The following is a 17,636-nucleotide window of genomic DNA, read 5'->3' as shown; positions in this document are numbered from 1 at the left end:
CGGGAGGGACGCGGCGCAGGTCCCGGGAGGGAGCAGCCCCGAGCGCGGGCGTGCAGACCTGGCGGCGGGTGCGGAGGGCCCGGCTGCAGACGCGGCGGCCGAGGCAGGGGCTCCCCGGGCCGGTGCTGGCGCTTTTCTGTGCACAAACGCATCCGAAGTCTTATAACAAGAGATAACTTGTTTACCCTCCGCCGAGGGCGTTCCGAGGGAATGTAGGGGAGACAGGTATTCGCGGGACTCCAGCAAGGAGCTCCGCTACGCCTTAGCCCGTGCGGTTGCCGGTGTTATTTCCTCTACTTAAGCCAGATGTGGAGAACGGGCTTCAAGGAGGTTAAGTAACTTGTTAAGGTCGCAATGAGTTAGGAAAAAAAAAAAAAAGACGCAACTGAGATTTCAACCCAGGGATGCTGGTGCTTTATCCACTACATTTTGTGTTTGCCCAGAGAACACTATTACCTTTTTGTCTTTTTTTTTTGGAGGGGGGAGGGAATTCCATAAGAGACAACGTTGTTAGGGCAGTTAGGGTTTTGAGGGAGTTTGTATTAAAATCAGTCTAAACAGGCACTTGTTTTTCATTATGTGCTGTTCAAACAGGGTTTAGTAGAGAGAATTCTTAAATTGACTATCAGAGCACATTTATTAATACATTGCGTGTTGCTTGTGTGTCTTTTATATTCCGCGTATTATACTACCGTGTTCCGAGAGTACCAAGACGAATACAATTTATAATCTTGAGGGGCGAAGAGTCACAGGGTGTTTGAGGCAGCTGAGGTCAAAGGACGCCCCTGCTTTAGGCAGCCCAGATGGCAGGAGGGTAGGCTTTGCGTTTAAAACCACACCAAAACATTCCATCAAAGTCATAAGTAAGCAGGGAGGCTTGTAACCAGTTTGTAGAAGCCTCAGGACATACAGTAGATTTCGTTTTACTTTTAAATCTTAGGCTCTTGGCGCCAGAAGTTGAAACACAAAGGAACATACTTCCCGCTCCCTTGTGCTTGAGAAAGATAAGATTAGACAGCGTACATAACCATTTTAACATTTAGCTTTCACGGATACCAGTTTTGAGACCCCTAACCCTCTGGTGAGAGGTTTCCTATTCTCCCTTAATAACTTTTGCTTCACTTGCCATCTCTCTCTCTGTCAGTGAATTCATTTTTCAACTTTGTGAGATTAAGAACCTGGTTTAGCAATTTGGGTAACACTCTGGAGTTTGAGAGTGATTATATGAAAGAATTCTGTAATAGTCTATGAAATCATATCTTCACTAGTATGTGAATTAGTTGAATTAAAAATAGTTTTAAGCACAGGCTTTTAGAAGCATATGTAAGGAAGATTATTGGATAACTTGTGATTTGTGTACCAATGCATTATTTTGGTTTTCAGCAAGAAATACTGTCAGAAAATTTATATTAAGTTATATTGACAACTAGTATTTTGTTTTGCATCAGCTTCAGTAAACTTAAAAACAGTAGAGAAGATGAGAGCATTTTTAATTTGTAAGGTAAGAGGCATATTTTATAGTGCTTTTATTTTATTGAGAAGCCAATGATGGAGTTGGGTTAGAATTTCTTTCATGTGCTAGATACGTTCTTTTTGTTTTTTTTTTTTTTTTGAGACGGAGTCTCACTTTTCTTGCCCTCTGTGGAGTTCTGTGTCATCATAGCTCACAGCAGTGCTCTGAAGCAGAGAGATTTGATGGTTTATAAGCAAGGTCTAGGGAAATTTAAGAGGATTACATCATTTTCCCTACAAAATTAGGGAATTTTTAGTGCATAGTTATAGCAGTTTATTGGTTATAGGCAGTGTTCCTTTTTTGGAAGGGTATATTTAACATTCCACATGAAGGATGTAATTAGTCAAGGGGTCTTTTATCCTAGGTGCTGTCTGATCTGAGCTGGGAACAAGAAAATAAGTTAATCTATAACAAAAGATGAGTAAGAAGTAAAGCTGCCATGATTCAATCTCCAAAGTCAACCTTTCTCAGGCCCTTACAACTTTTAGAAGCCTCTACTAGCTAGTGTGTTTCCCTTAACTTTTTGCTTGGGTGGACCAGAAATGAGCTCTAACAGTTATCTTTTGGAGGTAGGGAATGTATTGTTGGCTGAGATCCTTTCTGGGAATCTTTCAAGGATGCTAAGAAGGTAACTGATCACATTTCTTAGTAGGCAGCTCTACACATCAAAATTGTTCAGTTTTTTAATTTAATAGATATAATCTTAATTTCTTACAGAAATAAACATGGATTTAAAAAATGAGGTCTATTTGTAAAAATATATTTAAAATTTTCAAGATTATTTTACTTGTTATATCATAAAAGGGATTGTTTATTCCATAGGTATTTTAGTGCTTCCTTAGTGCTGTGCACTGGGTCGTTTTACTAAGTAAAAATACTTGAAGGAGGTAATGGTAACATTAAATGAATCATAGACTTCTTTTGGGGGGAGGATAGGCTCTTCTAATAAAAGCACTGTTTTTAACAAAGGTGATAACTATAATAAGAATGCCTTAGATTTTATAAGTATTGATAGTTTTCAAATTTCTTACTTTAAATAATTAAAACAAACTCATACATTCTAAATGAGTCCCTGACTCAAAAAGAAAAAAATTATTAATTTGTCTTTAGATGCCTTTTACTCCAAATCTTCATGTTTTTTATTTCTATCTGCCTATTATTTCATTTCCAAGTTCTCTAATTGTCTTTTTTAAATTGCATCATTCTTGTTTCAAGAATATGGGTATTCTGTATTATTTCTCTGAGGATATTAGTTATACTTTTATACACATATGTAATTCCTTGCCATGTACCAGGCACAGTTTTCAGCTTTACATGCATTAATTCTTTTAGTCATTCTAACTACCCCAAAAGGTGGGTACTGTTTTTACTCATTTTACAGATAAAATTTGGGCATAAAAAATTAAATAACTAATCCAAGATCTCAAAGCTGGTATGCAGAGACAGGATTCATGTTTAGCTGGTTTGGCTTTAGATGTCACACTGTTAAGCAGTAGATTCTGTTACTTCAGGCATTATTAGTTCTTGTGTTTATTGATTTTGGTGTCTTCGTTATATTGGTAAAGATGCTTTTGGTTGTAAGAAACAGGATCTGATTCTGGTTTGCTCAAGTGAAAATAAAAAGATACTGGAAAGATAACACTCCAAGGAAGAAAAATCAAATTTTGAGCATAGTAGGTATCATACTTTAGAACAAAGCTTAGTAGCAAGAGTAAGACTTGCTTAGTCTTAGTCTTACAGACTTTTTAAAACATTAACCATAATCATTAAGGTAACTGATTTCCATGACTTTGATTCTCTGGGTATCTTAGTTAAAAATTCCATAGTGCCAGGAAAAATTTAATTGCTCCAGCTCAGGAGTTGTGAAGGTATTGGTGGTGGTGATGGTTTGTGTATGTGTTGCAGTAGTGTGTGGGGAGTAGAGTTGAGTTTTGCTTTAAAAAGCTCTAAGTAGGGGGGCAGGTTCATGGACTTCAGAGAAGGCCATTGGAGATTTAACCTTGAGTTTAGAGAGCAGTTCTTAAAGAAGGAAAAATATTGAGTCTATCAGCTACTCTATGAAAGGACTGTTATGTATAAATGAAGAATTAAACATTCAACATTCAATTTGAATTAAAAATTTAGTAGTATCCAGCCAATGTGTTTTGGCAGATACCTCGAGCATGTTTATGCTGTATTGGTTACTGTTTCTGTTTGTTTTGGAGCAACTCATCTTTGAATGAGTGCACTTTTCTACCTTCCCTTTTTTTTTTGGCCTAGAGGTACTTATCAATTCTTTACCGAGTGTGATAAAGTATTAATGAAGCTGTTGGAAAATTTATTTTATGTCATCCTCTACTTTTGACTGTTTTGCTATTTTTAATGTATTTAATATTTTTACATTATCGCACATTGTCTAGTAATTTATTACTTTTTAACTATATAAATAATACATATTACTTGGAAAATAGAAAAAACATTCTTTCCAGTCTTTATTCTTTGTATATAAAGAGGATGCTCGTCAAACTGTCTCTCAAAAGTTGTCTGCTTTCTTTATCTTGATGAAGATAATCAGCCAGCTTAAAACAGACTGTCCTTGTTCTGGAGGGGAGTCCTATCAGTACCCATTAGGTAGGTTTATATAAAACTGGGCAGCACCAATTGCTCTGGAAGAAGGTTTAACAGTCCCCAAGCTGCCTTTTCAGTTCCTCTTAGTATGCAGAGGTCCTGTATTATTGGTGTGAGCACATTTGAAGAGGAATGACAGAGATTGCAGTTGAGACTCTGGCCACTTCTTTGAGTTTAGCTGTTGTGAAACCTTTGAAGAATTGGTCCATTTTAGGGTTTTCACATGAAAGCTATAACCCAGTTACAACCTAAGAATAGGGGGAAGGGGAAAAGGGAGGGAAGGGAGGGGGAGGTGGGTAGAGGGAAGGGGATTGGTGGGATTACACCAGCGGTGCATCTTACAAGGGTATATGTGAAACTTGGTAAACGGTCTGAGAAGCTAGTGAATGATGCCCCATGATCATATCAATGTACACAGCTATGATTTAATAAAAAAAATAAATAAAAATAAAAGATAAAGTATTAATGCCTGAAAAAAAAAAAAAATTGGTCCATAGGCAAAAAGGGTCCCAGAGTCCTTCAAAGGGTAAACATATAGGTACGGTGATTTAGATCATACAGTTTTATTTTAAAAAATAATTTATTGAGATCAAATCCATTTTCATCACTCCAAAGTAAAACCCCTTACCCTTTAAATACTTTTCTTCTCATTCTCCTCTTCTCCCAGCCTCTGGCGACCACCAGTCTATTTTTGTGGATTTATCTATTCTAGGGATTTTATATAAATAGAATCATACATTATACTTTTTGTGTCTGACTTCTTTAGTTTAGCATGGTGTTTTGGAGGTTTGTCGTTATTGTAACATATATCAGTACTTCATTTCTTTTTATGTCTGAATAATATTTAATTATTATGGGTATATGCCACATTTGTTTATCTGTTCATCTTTTGAATTTTTGGGCTGTTTCTACGTTTTGGCTATTATGAGCAGTGCTATTTCTAATGTGAGTGAACTTGTACACAGTTGAGTTCCCTATTTCCATTTCTTTTGGACCTATCCCTAGAAGTGAATTGTGAGGCCATGTGGTAATTCTACCTTTAACTTTTTGAGGAGCCACCAAATTGTTTTTCTCAGCATCTGAACCATTTGGTTTACCATCAGCAGTGTGTGAGCATTCCATTTCCTCCACAGAGTTTCTTTTGAGAAATCTCATTCAAATCATTGTTCGCCTATAGATAATGCATCATTTTTCTCTGTTTGCTTTCAAAAATTTTTATTGTGTTTAATTATAGCAGTTTAATTCTGATATGTATGGGTTTCTTAAAACCTGTAGGTTTATATCTCTTGCCTAATTTGGGAAGTTCTCAGCTATTAAGTCTTTAAATATTTTTTAGCAATAACACTTTTTCCTTCACTTTTTAAAATCTGATAAATATGAAAATTAGACCTTTTGTTACTGTGCCAAGGTTTTCTCAGTTGCTGTTAATTTTTTAAAAATCTAAAATCTTTGTTCTCTCTGATTTTCAGATTGAATAAGGTCTATTGATCAATCTTTAGGTTTACTGACTCTTTTTCTCTTGTCTCCATTCTGCTTTTGAGGCTCAGTTCTATTTATTTATTTATTTACTTGTTATTTTGTTATGGTGCTTTTCTGTTTTAAAATTTTCATTTGGTTCTACTTTACATTTTGTTTCTTTGCTATATTTTTCATTGCTTTCAAGATTACTTAGTACTGCTTGCTGAGGCACTCTTTAAATAGCTGCTTTAAAATTTTTGTCAGATAATTCCAGTTTCTGTATCATTTCAACGTTGGCATCAGTGTTTTTTGTTTTTGTTTTTTATTTTTTTGAGACAGAGTCTCACTATGTCACCCTGGGTAGAGTACCATGCATCACAGCTCAAAGAAACCTCAAACTCTTGGGCTTAAGCTATTCTCTTGCCTCAGCCTCCCAAGTAGCTGGGACTACAGGCGTCTGCCACAACACCTGGCTATTTTCTTGTTGCAGTTGTTATTGATGTTTGGCTGGCCCCAGGCCCGGTTCAAACTCACCAGCCTTAGTGCATGTGGCCGGCACCCTACCCACTGAGCTACAGGCACCGCCCTTGGCATCAGTGATTTTGTTTTCTTAGTAGAGTTGCTATTTTCTACGTATTTTATTTGCCAACTAATTTGGATTGTGTGAGAATTTGAGATTTGTTTAGTTTTATGGAAAACTTTGATAATTTCTTTTAGTAGGCTGTCAACTAGTTAGATTCAGACTAAAGGTTTCTACACATATTCTTTGAACTGTAGTTTTAATTTTAATTTATTTTTCAAAAGCCTTTGCAGTGCAGTCCTGGGTATGCCACTCAGTGACCGGTCTGGATCTTGGCTGGGGTCTGTCTGTTAGTTCAGTTCCTTAATTCTTTGTTATACAGAAAGGATTAGATTCATATATGCCCAGTTTGGGAGTTAGTTTATGAGCAAATAAATAACCTTTTGAAAATTTAAAAAACATACATCCTTTTTATTGTTAAATCATAAAGAAGTATCAAAATTAAAAGCAAACCATTGCAGGGTAAGACTTAACAAAACTACTAGGAGCATCAAAGGAAGGGAAAGTAGGACTAGGTGCAGGGCAATCTGACCTGGGCAAGGTGGGGAGCGTGGGGAGAACAGTGCGAAAGACACTAGGGGGAGAGCACCTGGTAAAAATTTTGATTTAGACAGGCGCCTAGGTAAAGAAAGAATGGGATGAGATTTCTAAACCCTACTATGTGCTTAAGAGTCATCCTCGCCATTGGTGCTGTCTCTGTCATCCTCTCCTTCCTCAGCCTCTTTTTCATCATCCTTGATCAACTCCAGCTGGTCATCCCCCATCTTCATTATCGTCATCATCCAGCAGGTCCCCCTCCTCAGCAGAGTCTTCTGCACCCCTCAGACTCCATCTTCACATTGGACTCATCTTTCTTCAGGGAGCTGCTGCTCTGCTCCTCTTCTGACTTATCATTCTTCATCTCTACTACTGCTTATTTGCTCTGCTCCTTTTCAGTTTTTTTCCAGAAAGAATCTACTTTTTGTTTTATCTGGGTCAATTCCTTCTTAATGGCCTGAAGGTCATCTCCTTTCAACTTCCCAGACTTGGAAGAAGAACGTTGCTGTCCATTCTTAGAATTGAAGCCACTTTTCCCCTTCGTGAGGTGTTTCCTGACACACGCTGGTGTTTTGAGGGCACCACAGCCTGAGCAGTACGAGGAGGAGGAACACGGGCTGGGTAACTCTGTACATCATGTCAGAATAATCCCGTTGAAAGTCATAGTCCAAGTCACAAGAGGAACTGTACGTCTCCTGCTTTTCCTCGAATCACTTTTGACTCTGCAGCCAGGTTAATATCTAAAATTTGGCCAGCAGTCATTCTGCCATCCTCTCCTGCTACAGCAGCCTGAGCGTTTCTCTCATTAATGTACAATGAATATTGTATTCCCAGTTCAGATTCCCAGTGAATACACAGGAGTTCATGGAGCGAGGGTCTGTCTTTTTGGTAACATTGCTAGCCATTGTGTTTGATGAGGTTCTTCACAAAGTGAAAAAATGTAGCTGAAGATCAAAAAAACGCACAGGAGGTGGGAGGGAGAAAAGATTTGATTCTGTCTCCTACTCCTGGGTTCTATGGGGAGAAGCCGGGTACTGCTGGAGATTGACAACGTGCCTGCAACTTCTGAGTCTTTGTCTCTTCACAAAATGGCCAATAAATAATTTTTTGATGTGCTTTCTTCAGATATTCTTTTTATTTAATCTCCCTGCTACTTTGTTTCCTAGCAGCTGCTTTGCCTATTCTCCAGTCAGAAAACTAAGATTTATTTGCTCAATATATTATGCTGTCCACTCCTGCACCTGCAACCACCACATCCAGGGTTCAGTGGCAGAAGGTAGAGAAGAAAAGCAGTGAGGATTGGCCCCATCCTTTTGGAACCATAGCTTCTTTGACTGGAGAGGAAGAGTCTCCTACCTTAGAATTTTGACTGCACTAGCCTTTTATCTGGCACTGCCACCGTAGGATTGCTTGAGATGGGGACGTAAGAGAATTCAGGAAAGAAAAAAAAATTATTAATTACAAAGACTTCCCTTTTCTGCAATCCAGAAATAGAAGGCTTTTTCTGGAGCTCTCAGTGTGGCTAGTTTAAGGGGTATCAAAGGAGAAATAAAAGTAAACTTAACTGCTGGTTTGGCAGTATTTCAAATTCTGGTCTTTCTTCCCTGTTACACATACTGCTATTTACTTTTCAGAGTCTTCAAATTGCTGCTGCATGCATTCTGTCCAGGGGAGAGGATAGAGAAAACATGGCCACTGCAATTAGGGAGGTGGGAGTTTGGAGACAGACTAGAACACTCCTACTAAAGAATTACCTAATTAAATGCAGAACTAAAAAAAGTAGTGTTCAGGTAAGTTAAATGGCTTTCTCTTATGCTTTGTTGAGGTTAATTTTGCTTTGACCTCTTATGTCTTTAAGAGATGATGTATTCTGCTAAATGTATTTTTAACATAATTTTATTTATTTTGTTCTCTTTGCTTATAAAATAAAACTTAGTCACAGAAAAATAACTGAATTACCTGATGCTTTCTAAATGTTAAAAATTTTAATAATGATTCTTGCATTTTGTTGATTTCTCTAACACCAGTGCTTAATTTTGAACCTTTAGGCATGGATTTTCTGTTTCATGGACTACTATTCCACAATAACTTTGTGGAACATTATTCTTGATTTTATTTTCCACAGCTCCTATTTTATAGACTCTAGACTAAAATCATATCATAGCATACATTACTTTTAAAGGTAAAAAGCACTCGGCTGGGCACGGTGGTTCATGCCTATAATCTTTGTACTCTGGGAGGCTGAGGTGGGTGGATTACCTTGAACTCAACAGATTCAAGACCAGCCTGAGCAAGAGCAAGACCCTGTCTCTAAAATATAGCCGGGCGTTGTGGTGGGTGCCTGTAGTCCCAGCTACTTAGGCAACTAAGGCAAGAGAATCACTTGAGCCCAGGAGTTTGAGGTTGCTGTGAGCTATGATGCCATAGCAGTCTACAGAGGGTGACAAAATGAGACTCTGTCCCAAAAAAAAGAGAAAAAAAAGGTAAAAGAACTCTAGCTAACTAGCTAGTAATAATTTTAAAGGATGGAAATATATTGTTCATCTTCATGGTTTTAATAGTATAAATATAGGTATAATTAAAGTACGATTTCTGATTCAAGACTGAGCTGAATAAAGATATTTTTATGGTGATTTCTATAGGGATATTTGGTAAGTTGCTTTAAAATTATATGAGTAAATCTACGTTTTATATCAATAAGATGTTTAAATACTACTTTTGATATTGATTCTGGAAATGTAAAACTGAACACAAAGGAAAAATTATCTAATATGCCTGTTGGGTTTGGTGAGATACTCAAAATAATAATTATTTTGAGATAATTTGCTTTTAGTTTTTTATCTCAGATAACCAATTTTCTCATCTTTTTCCTTAGCATTAGTTACATTATTTGCATAGAAATCTTAATGATTTTTGCTGCAATTGTTATACTTTGTAATCATTTTGTTTCTTTTATTATAGGAAATTCTTTTTCCGCTATTTTTTTTATTTTGGTTAATATTAATTAGTATGATGCATCCAAATAAGAAATATGAAGAAGTGCCTAATGTAGAACTTAATCCTATGGACAAATTTATCCTCTCTAACCTAATTCTTGGATATACTCCAGTGACTGATATAACAAGCAGCATCATGCAGAAAGTGTCTACTGATCACCTTCCTGATGGTATTGTGAGCTTGTATACATATTCTATTTATAACATGAAGCCTTTTCAATATTTATCAGCTTGCTTTACTTAGTAAATAGTCTTAAATACTTACAGATGTGCTTCTCCACCAGCGTGTAGGTTTACAAAAGTATTAAAGTTATTTAATTCTGTTGCCTTATGTTTGTTTCTTCTGAAACATGAATTTTATATTCTTGGTTACAAGAAGCATATTTTATTTATATTTATAGTTTATATTTAATTCTTAGATCTTTTTCAGAATAGTTTAAGTATATTTGTATAGAGTAAAAGATTTGATGGATTATCTCATTTTGATTTGGATTATCTCATTTTGATTCTGACTCTTACATAAAAATAAAGAAGCTAGAAATATATAATAAAATATGACTATAAAGCAGTAATGTTTTCAGCTTGCCCTACTTCTTTATGGAGATGATGTTATAAGTTGAAGTAGTGCCTACCAGTGGAGACTTCGGCCATGGCAAAGTCCCTAAGTCTGCTTTCCTTAGTGTGCAGTTGTCACAAAGAAATGGACTAGAAAGTGCTGTAAGCAGTGAGGGGCCTGTGAGCCTGAAGTGGCTACGAGGTAAACCGAAACTAGAACTGGAGGAAGTGACGAAAATGATTACGCTATTAATGATTAAATAACAGAATTCAAAATTATCATTCTGTCATGTAGGGTAGTAGTAATTAACTTCTATGTGTTATCATATTATCGTATAGTACAACACTAAATGGAAGATGGTAGTTATATAGTCAGGAGCCAAATAACATTTTCCATGTTTCTTTCTCAGTTATTTCTATTTAATATTTTTAATGGACATGTAGCTTATGGGTGTATTATATGCTTGTTGGTACATCATGTTAAGCACATGTAGGATGGGCTGCCATAAGACTTTAGCGTGCATGCTTAAAAAAAAAACGATTAGAGTGAAATTCATTGGTAGTTCTGAGTAGGAGGAAAGGGTCTACAGGGTATAAAGAAATGCAAGGCAGTGTGTATTAAGATACAAAAATAGTTGGAATATATGAAGTTTTTTTTTAAAAAGTTCTGTCTTTAACAACAGAACTATCTGAAAGTGGGTTATACAGTGTAGAGACATAGGTGATAACATGACTGGTAGGATGTTGAACTAACACGCCCTCCATTTAGGTCAGCCCTAGAGTTCAATCTCCACCTTAAAGGTCTGGAAAATCACATTAGCTTTTAAGTAATACTTTATAATTTACAAAGAATTTTCATAGTTGTTACTTCACTTGGTCTTCACAACAACCCAGAGTGATTAGCTGGGTATTATGCACGAGAACACTAAAGTTCGGAGAATTAAATTGCTTACCTGGCTAATGAATGTTGAAGTTAAGTTCTAATACATCATCCTTTCCATTTCATCATGTGTTCTAAAGCTTCTGTAACAAAACTATAAAATGTTTAAAAGTTGGTCTTATCTGATGTGAAAGAATGATTATAATATTTTCTGCACATATCTTCTAAGAAAGGAATCCAATACTGGATTTAAGTGACAGTTTTTGTTCAAAGTAGAGTTGTGTCATAGTTACTATGGGTAGGTATGGTGACTCACACCTGTGATCTTAGCACTCTGGGAGGCAGGCAGGAAAATCCCTTGAGATCAGGAGTTCCAGACTACCTGAACAAAGCAAGACACTGTCTCTACTAAAAATAGATAAATTAGTTGGGCATGTAGGTGTGCATCTGTAGTCCCAGCTATTTGGGAGACTGAGGAAGGACAGGAGGATTGCTTGAGCCCAGGAGTTTGAGGTTACCGTGAGCTGGATTGAGACCATGGCACTCTGTCTTGGGCAACAGAGTGAGACTCTATGTCAAAAAAACAAAACAAAAAAAAGCTTAGTTTTGAGAAACATTAAGGAATTTTCTTCATTAGAAGAAATACTTAAAATATCCATTCATTTATTAAGAAATTATTTAAGATAGCAAATAAACTGAATTATTTATTATTTTTATAATTTCATTACTGCCTGAAATCTTAGTTTAAATTTGGGAGTCTGTGTGAAAATAAGCCTTTTGGTCCGTGGATTTTAAAGAGATGAGAAAGGATGATATCAAAAGTATTCAGTATTAGTGTTTAGTACAGTTCATTGAAGTTCTGAGAAATAGCAGTCTTTTGATGAAACATAAATTCTGTATACTGTTTTCTACTATACTTTATTATTTTCATGACTTAAGTCAGTGGTTCTCAACCTTCCTAATGCCGCGGCCCTTTAATACAGTTCCTGTGGGTCGCGGCCCACAAGTTGAGAACCTCTGATTTAAGTATTACACTGATACATAACTTCTGTAACCAAATGATAGCTAAATAGTCTATAAAATTATACTATTTTATTATGTTACTTAGTATTTTCTTGGAAGAGCTATCTTCATTATTAGAGAATAAAAGTACTTACGAACTATTCCATTCATCAAAAATAACAGTAATTTTGATCTATATTATAGTAAGCTATTTTAATTTTTGACTTAACCACATTTTAAAATATTTTGCAGTCATAATTACTGAAGAATATACAAATGAAAAAGAAATGCTGGCATCCAGTCATTCTAAGTCTAGCAACTTTGTAGGTGTGGTTTTCAAAGACTTTATGTCCTACGAACTCCGTTTTTTTCCTGATATGATTCCAGTATCTTCCATTTATATGGATTCAAGAGGTAAATTGCCCTAAATAAACTATTGAAGATCAATTAAATTCCTATCTTTGCTACTTAGAGGTCAAATGCAAAATTTGATGTAGTCCAACATTGACATTTTAAAATTTACTTTTTGTTCAGATGAGAAACTGAATTTAAATTGTTATATAAATATACTTTATATATATTAGATATAGATAGATATTTATCTAATCATAAATTTATGTCAAATATAGCATAAAAGTATTTATGATTAGATAAATATCTATCTATGTCTAATATATATAAAGTATATTTATATAACAATTTAAATTCAGTATGTTGACATATTATGATAGCATAAGGCAAATTGTATTTTTTTTTTTTTTTTTTTGCAGTTTTTGGCCGTGGCTGGGCTTGAACCCGCTGCCTCCGGCATATGGGGCTGGTGCCCCACCCCTTTGAGCCACAGGCGCTGCCCAAGCAAAATTGTATTTTGAATTAAATTTCTGTTTCTAAATATCTATATTTGTTGCCATGTAATTGTTTTCATTTATGGTATGGTACAAATCTTTAAAATCTGAGGGTCTTCTCAGGGCCTGGTGCAGTGGCTCGTGCCTATAGTCAGCACTTTGAGAGGCCAGTGTAGGTGGATTACTTGAGTTCAGGAGTTCGAGATCGAGTTCGAGTTCCTGAGCAAGAGTGAGACCCCCAATCTCTGTTAAAAAAGGAAAAAAACAAACTGGGTATTGTGGCAGGTACCTGTAGTCCCAGCTACTTTGGAGGCTGAGGCGGGAGGATCACTTGAGCCCAAGAGTTTGAGGTTTCTGTGACGCCACAGACTCTACCCAAGGCCACAGAGGGATACTCTGTCTCAAAAAAAAAAAAGTCAAGGTCTTTCACTAATGAACTTAATAAGTTTTCAGAAACATGGAAAGCCTTCAGTTAGTAAACCTGTGAAGAAATATTATCCATCACAAACATTTATTGAACATTATTAAAGTCACTGTGAGAAATACTGAATTTGTGACTTGATTCCAAATAGCCCATACTGAAAATTCTTTTTTTTTGTTTGCTTAACCTTGACTTTTCTTTGCATCTGGAAGTAGTCTGAAGCTAAGTCATTATAGAATGACTTACCTTAAAACAGAAAGGGAACTTACTGTCACTATGCCTATAATTAATTTCTTTCTGGCCTGGAGTGGTGGCTCACAGCTGTAATCCTGGCAGTCTAGAAGGCTAGGTAGTATTGCTTGAACTCAGGAGTTAGAGACTAGCCTGAGCAAGAGTGAGACTAGTCTCTACTAAAAATAGGAACCCCCTCCCCCAAAAAACTAGCTATGCCGCTATGGCATTCTACCAAAGGTATCAAAGTAAGACTTACTGTTTCCCCCCCCCAAAAAAAAGTTTCTATCTTTACATTTTTTATTTATTTACCGTTCAATATTGTAACACGTAACCATTTTATTTAAAAATTTCAAATAAACAATAATGTGATGGATATTGTTTGCCTTCAAAGGGCAAAAGCTTAGCTTATTTTCTTTTATCCTATAGAGGTTGATTAATTACATTACTTCGGTAATTCATATGTTATTTCTACAAAAATGCACTTGCATGTTGCATAAAATCTCAGGTCTCTCATTTTTCTCCCTATAGCTGGCTGTTCAAAGTCATGTGAAGCTGCTCAGTACTGGTCCTCAGGGTTTACAGTTTTACAAGCATCCATCGATGCTGCCATTATACAGGTAAAGGAAAAAAACCAAAAACCAAACCTTATTTTAATAATTATTTCCTAATGCTTTACAGTAAGATTTAGTTTGGTGTCAAATGTATAAAATATGTACAAAATATATTAAAATACATAACTTATTACAATTTCTTTAAGAAAAAAGATAAGTTACATTTTCATGAAATTTATTTTGAAGGGTCTTCATTTTGTGTCTGGGCTGGACTGTAGTAAGATCAATTCTGACTCTTCAAATTGAACATTTCATTCTTCCATGTTCCTTATGTATCTGCCTTCTTTTTCTATTTGGTTTTTCTTATTGAAATTTACTGTGCTTCAAAATACTGTAATTTCAAAAATGGATATTAACATTCTTTTCTACTAAACTATATATGGTCAGACTATGTATGAGTAGTGATAGAATTAGAATCAAGACTGAACAGGAGTTCTGTGTCTTTTAGTTGTTAGACTGCTATGTAGTAAAATGACTACAATGATAATTCTTCACGTGACAGCATTCCTAATAACCAAAAGAGATGATGCATGTAGAATTAATTGTCTTACAAACTCTTATAGTGTAAATGTATTAAGGATATGTAATAGTATGCAAATTTAGTAGTAAAGAAATTTAAGATAAAGATAATGAAATGTGAGATGTATCACATTGATGATTTTTTTTTTTTTTTTTGTAGAGACAGAGTCTCACTTTATGACCCTCGGTAGAGTGCTGTCGCATCACACAGCTCACAGCAACCTCCAACTCCTGGGCTTAAGTGATTCTCTTGCCTCAGCCTCCCGAGTAGCTGAGACTACAGGCACCTGCCACAACGCCCGGCTATTTTTTTTTTTTTTTTGGTTGCAGTTCAGCTGGGGCCGGGTTTGAACCCGCCACCTTTGGTATATGGGGCCGGTGCCTTACCGACTGAGCCACAGGCACCGCCCACATTGATGATTTTTTAGCACCTATTTGTGTTTTAGACAAAGACTTTAGCCATCAGCCTACCAGACCATACTGGATGAATAGGCAGGATGGATATTAGGAATACCACATGCCACAGATAGTTTTATTTTTTGTCTATATCTGCTGCATGTATAGATTTTAAAGCAGTGGAACATTTTTGAAATAATCAAAGGAATGATGGCACTAATAATCATTTCTAAATGCCTCAATTTTGAACATGTATACTTTTATTAAGATGCATATAATTACCATATTTGGGCCAGGCACGGTGGTGCATGACTGTAATCCTAGCATTTGGGAGGCCAAGGTGGGTGGATTGCCTGTGCTCACAGGTTCCAGACCAGCCTGAGCCAGAGTGAGACCTCGTCTCTAAAAATAGCTGGGCATTGTGGTAGGTGGCATTGTGGTAGGTGCTTGTAGTCCTAGCTATTTGGAAAGCTGAGGCAAGAGATCACTTAAGCCCAGGAGTGTGAGCTATGATGTCACAGCACACTATGGAGGGTGACAAAGTGAGATTCTGTCTCAAAAAAAGAGAAAAAAATGTACATAATTATCAGATTAAGATAATTGTGCAATTTTATTTTCTTTGACAAATTATTTAATCGAAGTTTGTATACTCACCAACTTTAAACTTTGTTGTATGCTTTCAGAATGAATTAAAAACAGCATTCTGTTCTGTGTCATGATATTGGGGTCACTCACTTTATTTCAAGTGTATAGCTTTTTGAAGAGTATGTTTGTAATATGTTACTGAGTATATTTGGGAGTATAAATGTCACATTTTATTAGAGGTTACTCTGAGAACTGAGTTAATTTAATGTATTTACATTTTTTAATTGTAGTTGAAGACCAATGTTTCTCTTTGGAAGGAGCTGGAGTCAACTAAAGCTGTTATTATGGGAGAAACTGCTGTTGTAGAAATAGATACCTTCCCCCGAGGAGTAATTTTAATATACCTAGTTATAGCATTTTCACCTTTTGGGTACTTCTTGGCAATTCATATTGTAGCAGAAAAAGAAAAAAAAATAAAAGAATTTTTAAAGATAATGGGACTTCATGACACTGCCTTTTGGTATGTTATTAAAAATTTAATACTTAGTATAATTAAAAGTTTTATTAAATATACACATTTTCAGGATTGTAATTTTGATATTTACCCAGCTTCATGAGTTGCTGATTCTGTTTTTTATGATGATTGCCTTTGTCTTGGAATTTGGACTAGTCAGTAAGCTTTCAACAACTTAGTGGCTTGTTTTAACATAAGGGAAGAAGAATTTGGCAAGTTTGTATCGACAATACATGTTTAAGTTTTATTTCAGATTTTGTTTGAATCCATGAGACATGCTCCATGTATTGTGTATTTTAGAAAACAGAAAATATGAAATCTTGAAAAGTTAGAAATTGCTTGTTAGAATCCTCTCCTAACATTTCAGCACATATTTGATATTAAAAATTTAGTTAAAGTAATTCCAGTTCATAATATGTTCATATATGCAGTATGTTGACTTTTTTCTTTTCTTTGTTAAATTTTAGTTATTTTGGTGAATTAAGATGAAGAAAATGCAAATGTTTAATAGAGAAAATTTTTTTTAAATTTAATTAAAATTTTTTTTTTGAGACAAGAGTCTCACTATGTCTCCTTTGATAGAGTGCTGTGGCATCACAGCTCACAGCAATCTCAAACTCTTGGGCTTAAGTGATTCTCTTGTCTCAGTCTCCCAAGTAGCTGGGACTACAGGCACCCGCTACAATGCCTGGCTATTTTTTGGTTGTAGTTGTTATTGTTTGGCAGGCCTGGACTAGGTTTGTACCCGCCAGCTCCAGTGTATGTGGCCGGTGCTCTAGCCACTGAGCTATAGGCGCCAAGCCTAGAGAAACAAATTTTAAAAAGATGTTTTCACACAAGAATGTATTGGCATTTTAATCATAACTTTATAGAGATATGCATGTTTTATAAATATGAGTGCATTTTCCTTATTCTTCCCACTATGTAATAAGAAAAATTTTAAAGCTCATTTTGGTGTTAAGTTAATACTATGCATATGAATTAATATTATCGTCTGTTTTACAAATTTTTTTCCTTAATTTGTTATTTTAGAAGTCATTGTATTTAAGATACATTGAGTTATTGAGGTATTTTGTAGAGAAAAAGTAGCTGGATAAACTTAGTCACATTGTTCTCTTAGTGCCCAGTTCGCCTCTGTAAAATAATGGATTAAATTCTGGTAATTTTGCTACCATTTGGCCTTAACTCAGTTGTTGTATGACAACATGCATTCAGTCATGCGGTATTAACTCAAAAAAAATGTAAAATGAAACTAATACTGTATCAGTTCCCTTGAGCTTTGATTTCAAGAGAAATCTTGAGTAAAAATAATGCATCCATTGTTGATCTTGTGGCTCTCACATCGTGTAAATGTAATTATGTCATTGATCAGTGAGGTAGCCT

At 35.6% G+C, this 17,636-nt stretch overlaps 1 protein-coding gene and 1 pseudogene across 3 annotated transcripts in view; one reads left to right on the top strand and one right to left on the bottom strand.

The window, feature by feature from the left end:
• The window catches only part of ABCA5 (ATP binding cassette subfamily A member 5), an 81,675-nt gene that overhangs the window by 566 nt on the left and 63,473 nt on the right, over positions 1–17,636 (top strand). For all 3 annotated transcript variants that reach the window (XM_053569670.1, XM_053569668.1, XM_053569667.1), the window contains exons 2-6: positions 8,330–8,485; positions 9,657–9,861; positions 12,381–12,542; positions 14,157–14,245; positions 16,030–16,259. In XM_053569670.1, coding sequence (XP_053425645.1) covers positions 8,384–8,485; positions 9,657–9,861; positions 12,381–12,542; positions 14,157–14,245; positions 16,030–16,259 — 788 coding nt within the window. In that variant the 5' untranslated portion in view covers positions 8,330–8,383. The remainder of the gene's footprint in view (positions 1–8,329; positions 8,486–9,656; positions 9,862–12,380; positions 12,543–14,156; positions 14,246–16,029; positions 16,260–17,636) is intronic.
• Positions 6,824–7,603, bottom strand: LOC128570472 (heterogeneous nuclear ribonucleoproteins C1/C2-like; annotated as a pseudogene).

The sequence above is a fragment of the Nycticebus coucang genome, chromosome 18 (assembly GCF_027406575.1).
Source record: "Nycticebus coucang isolate mNycCou1 chromosome 18, mNycCou1.pri, whole genome shotgun sequence".
Taxonomy (NCBI): Eukaryota; Metazoa; Chordata; class Mammalia; order Primates; family Lorisidae; genus Nycticebus; species Nycticebus coucang.
The sequence above is the reverse complement of the archived record's forward strand: the minus strand, read 5'-3'. Positions and strand labels throughout refer to the sequence as shown.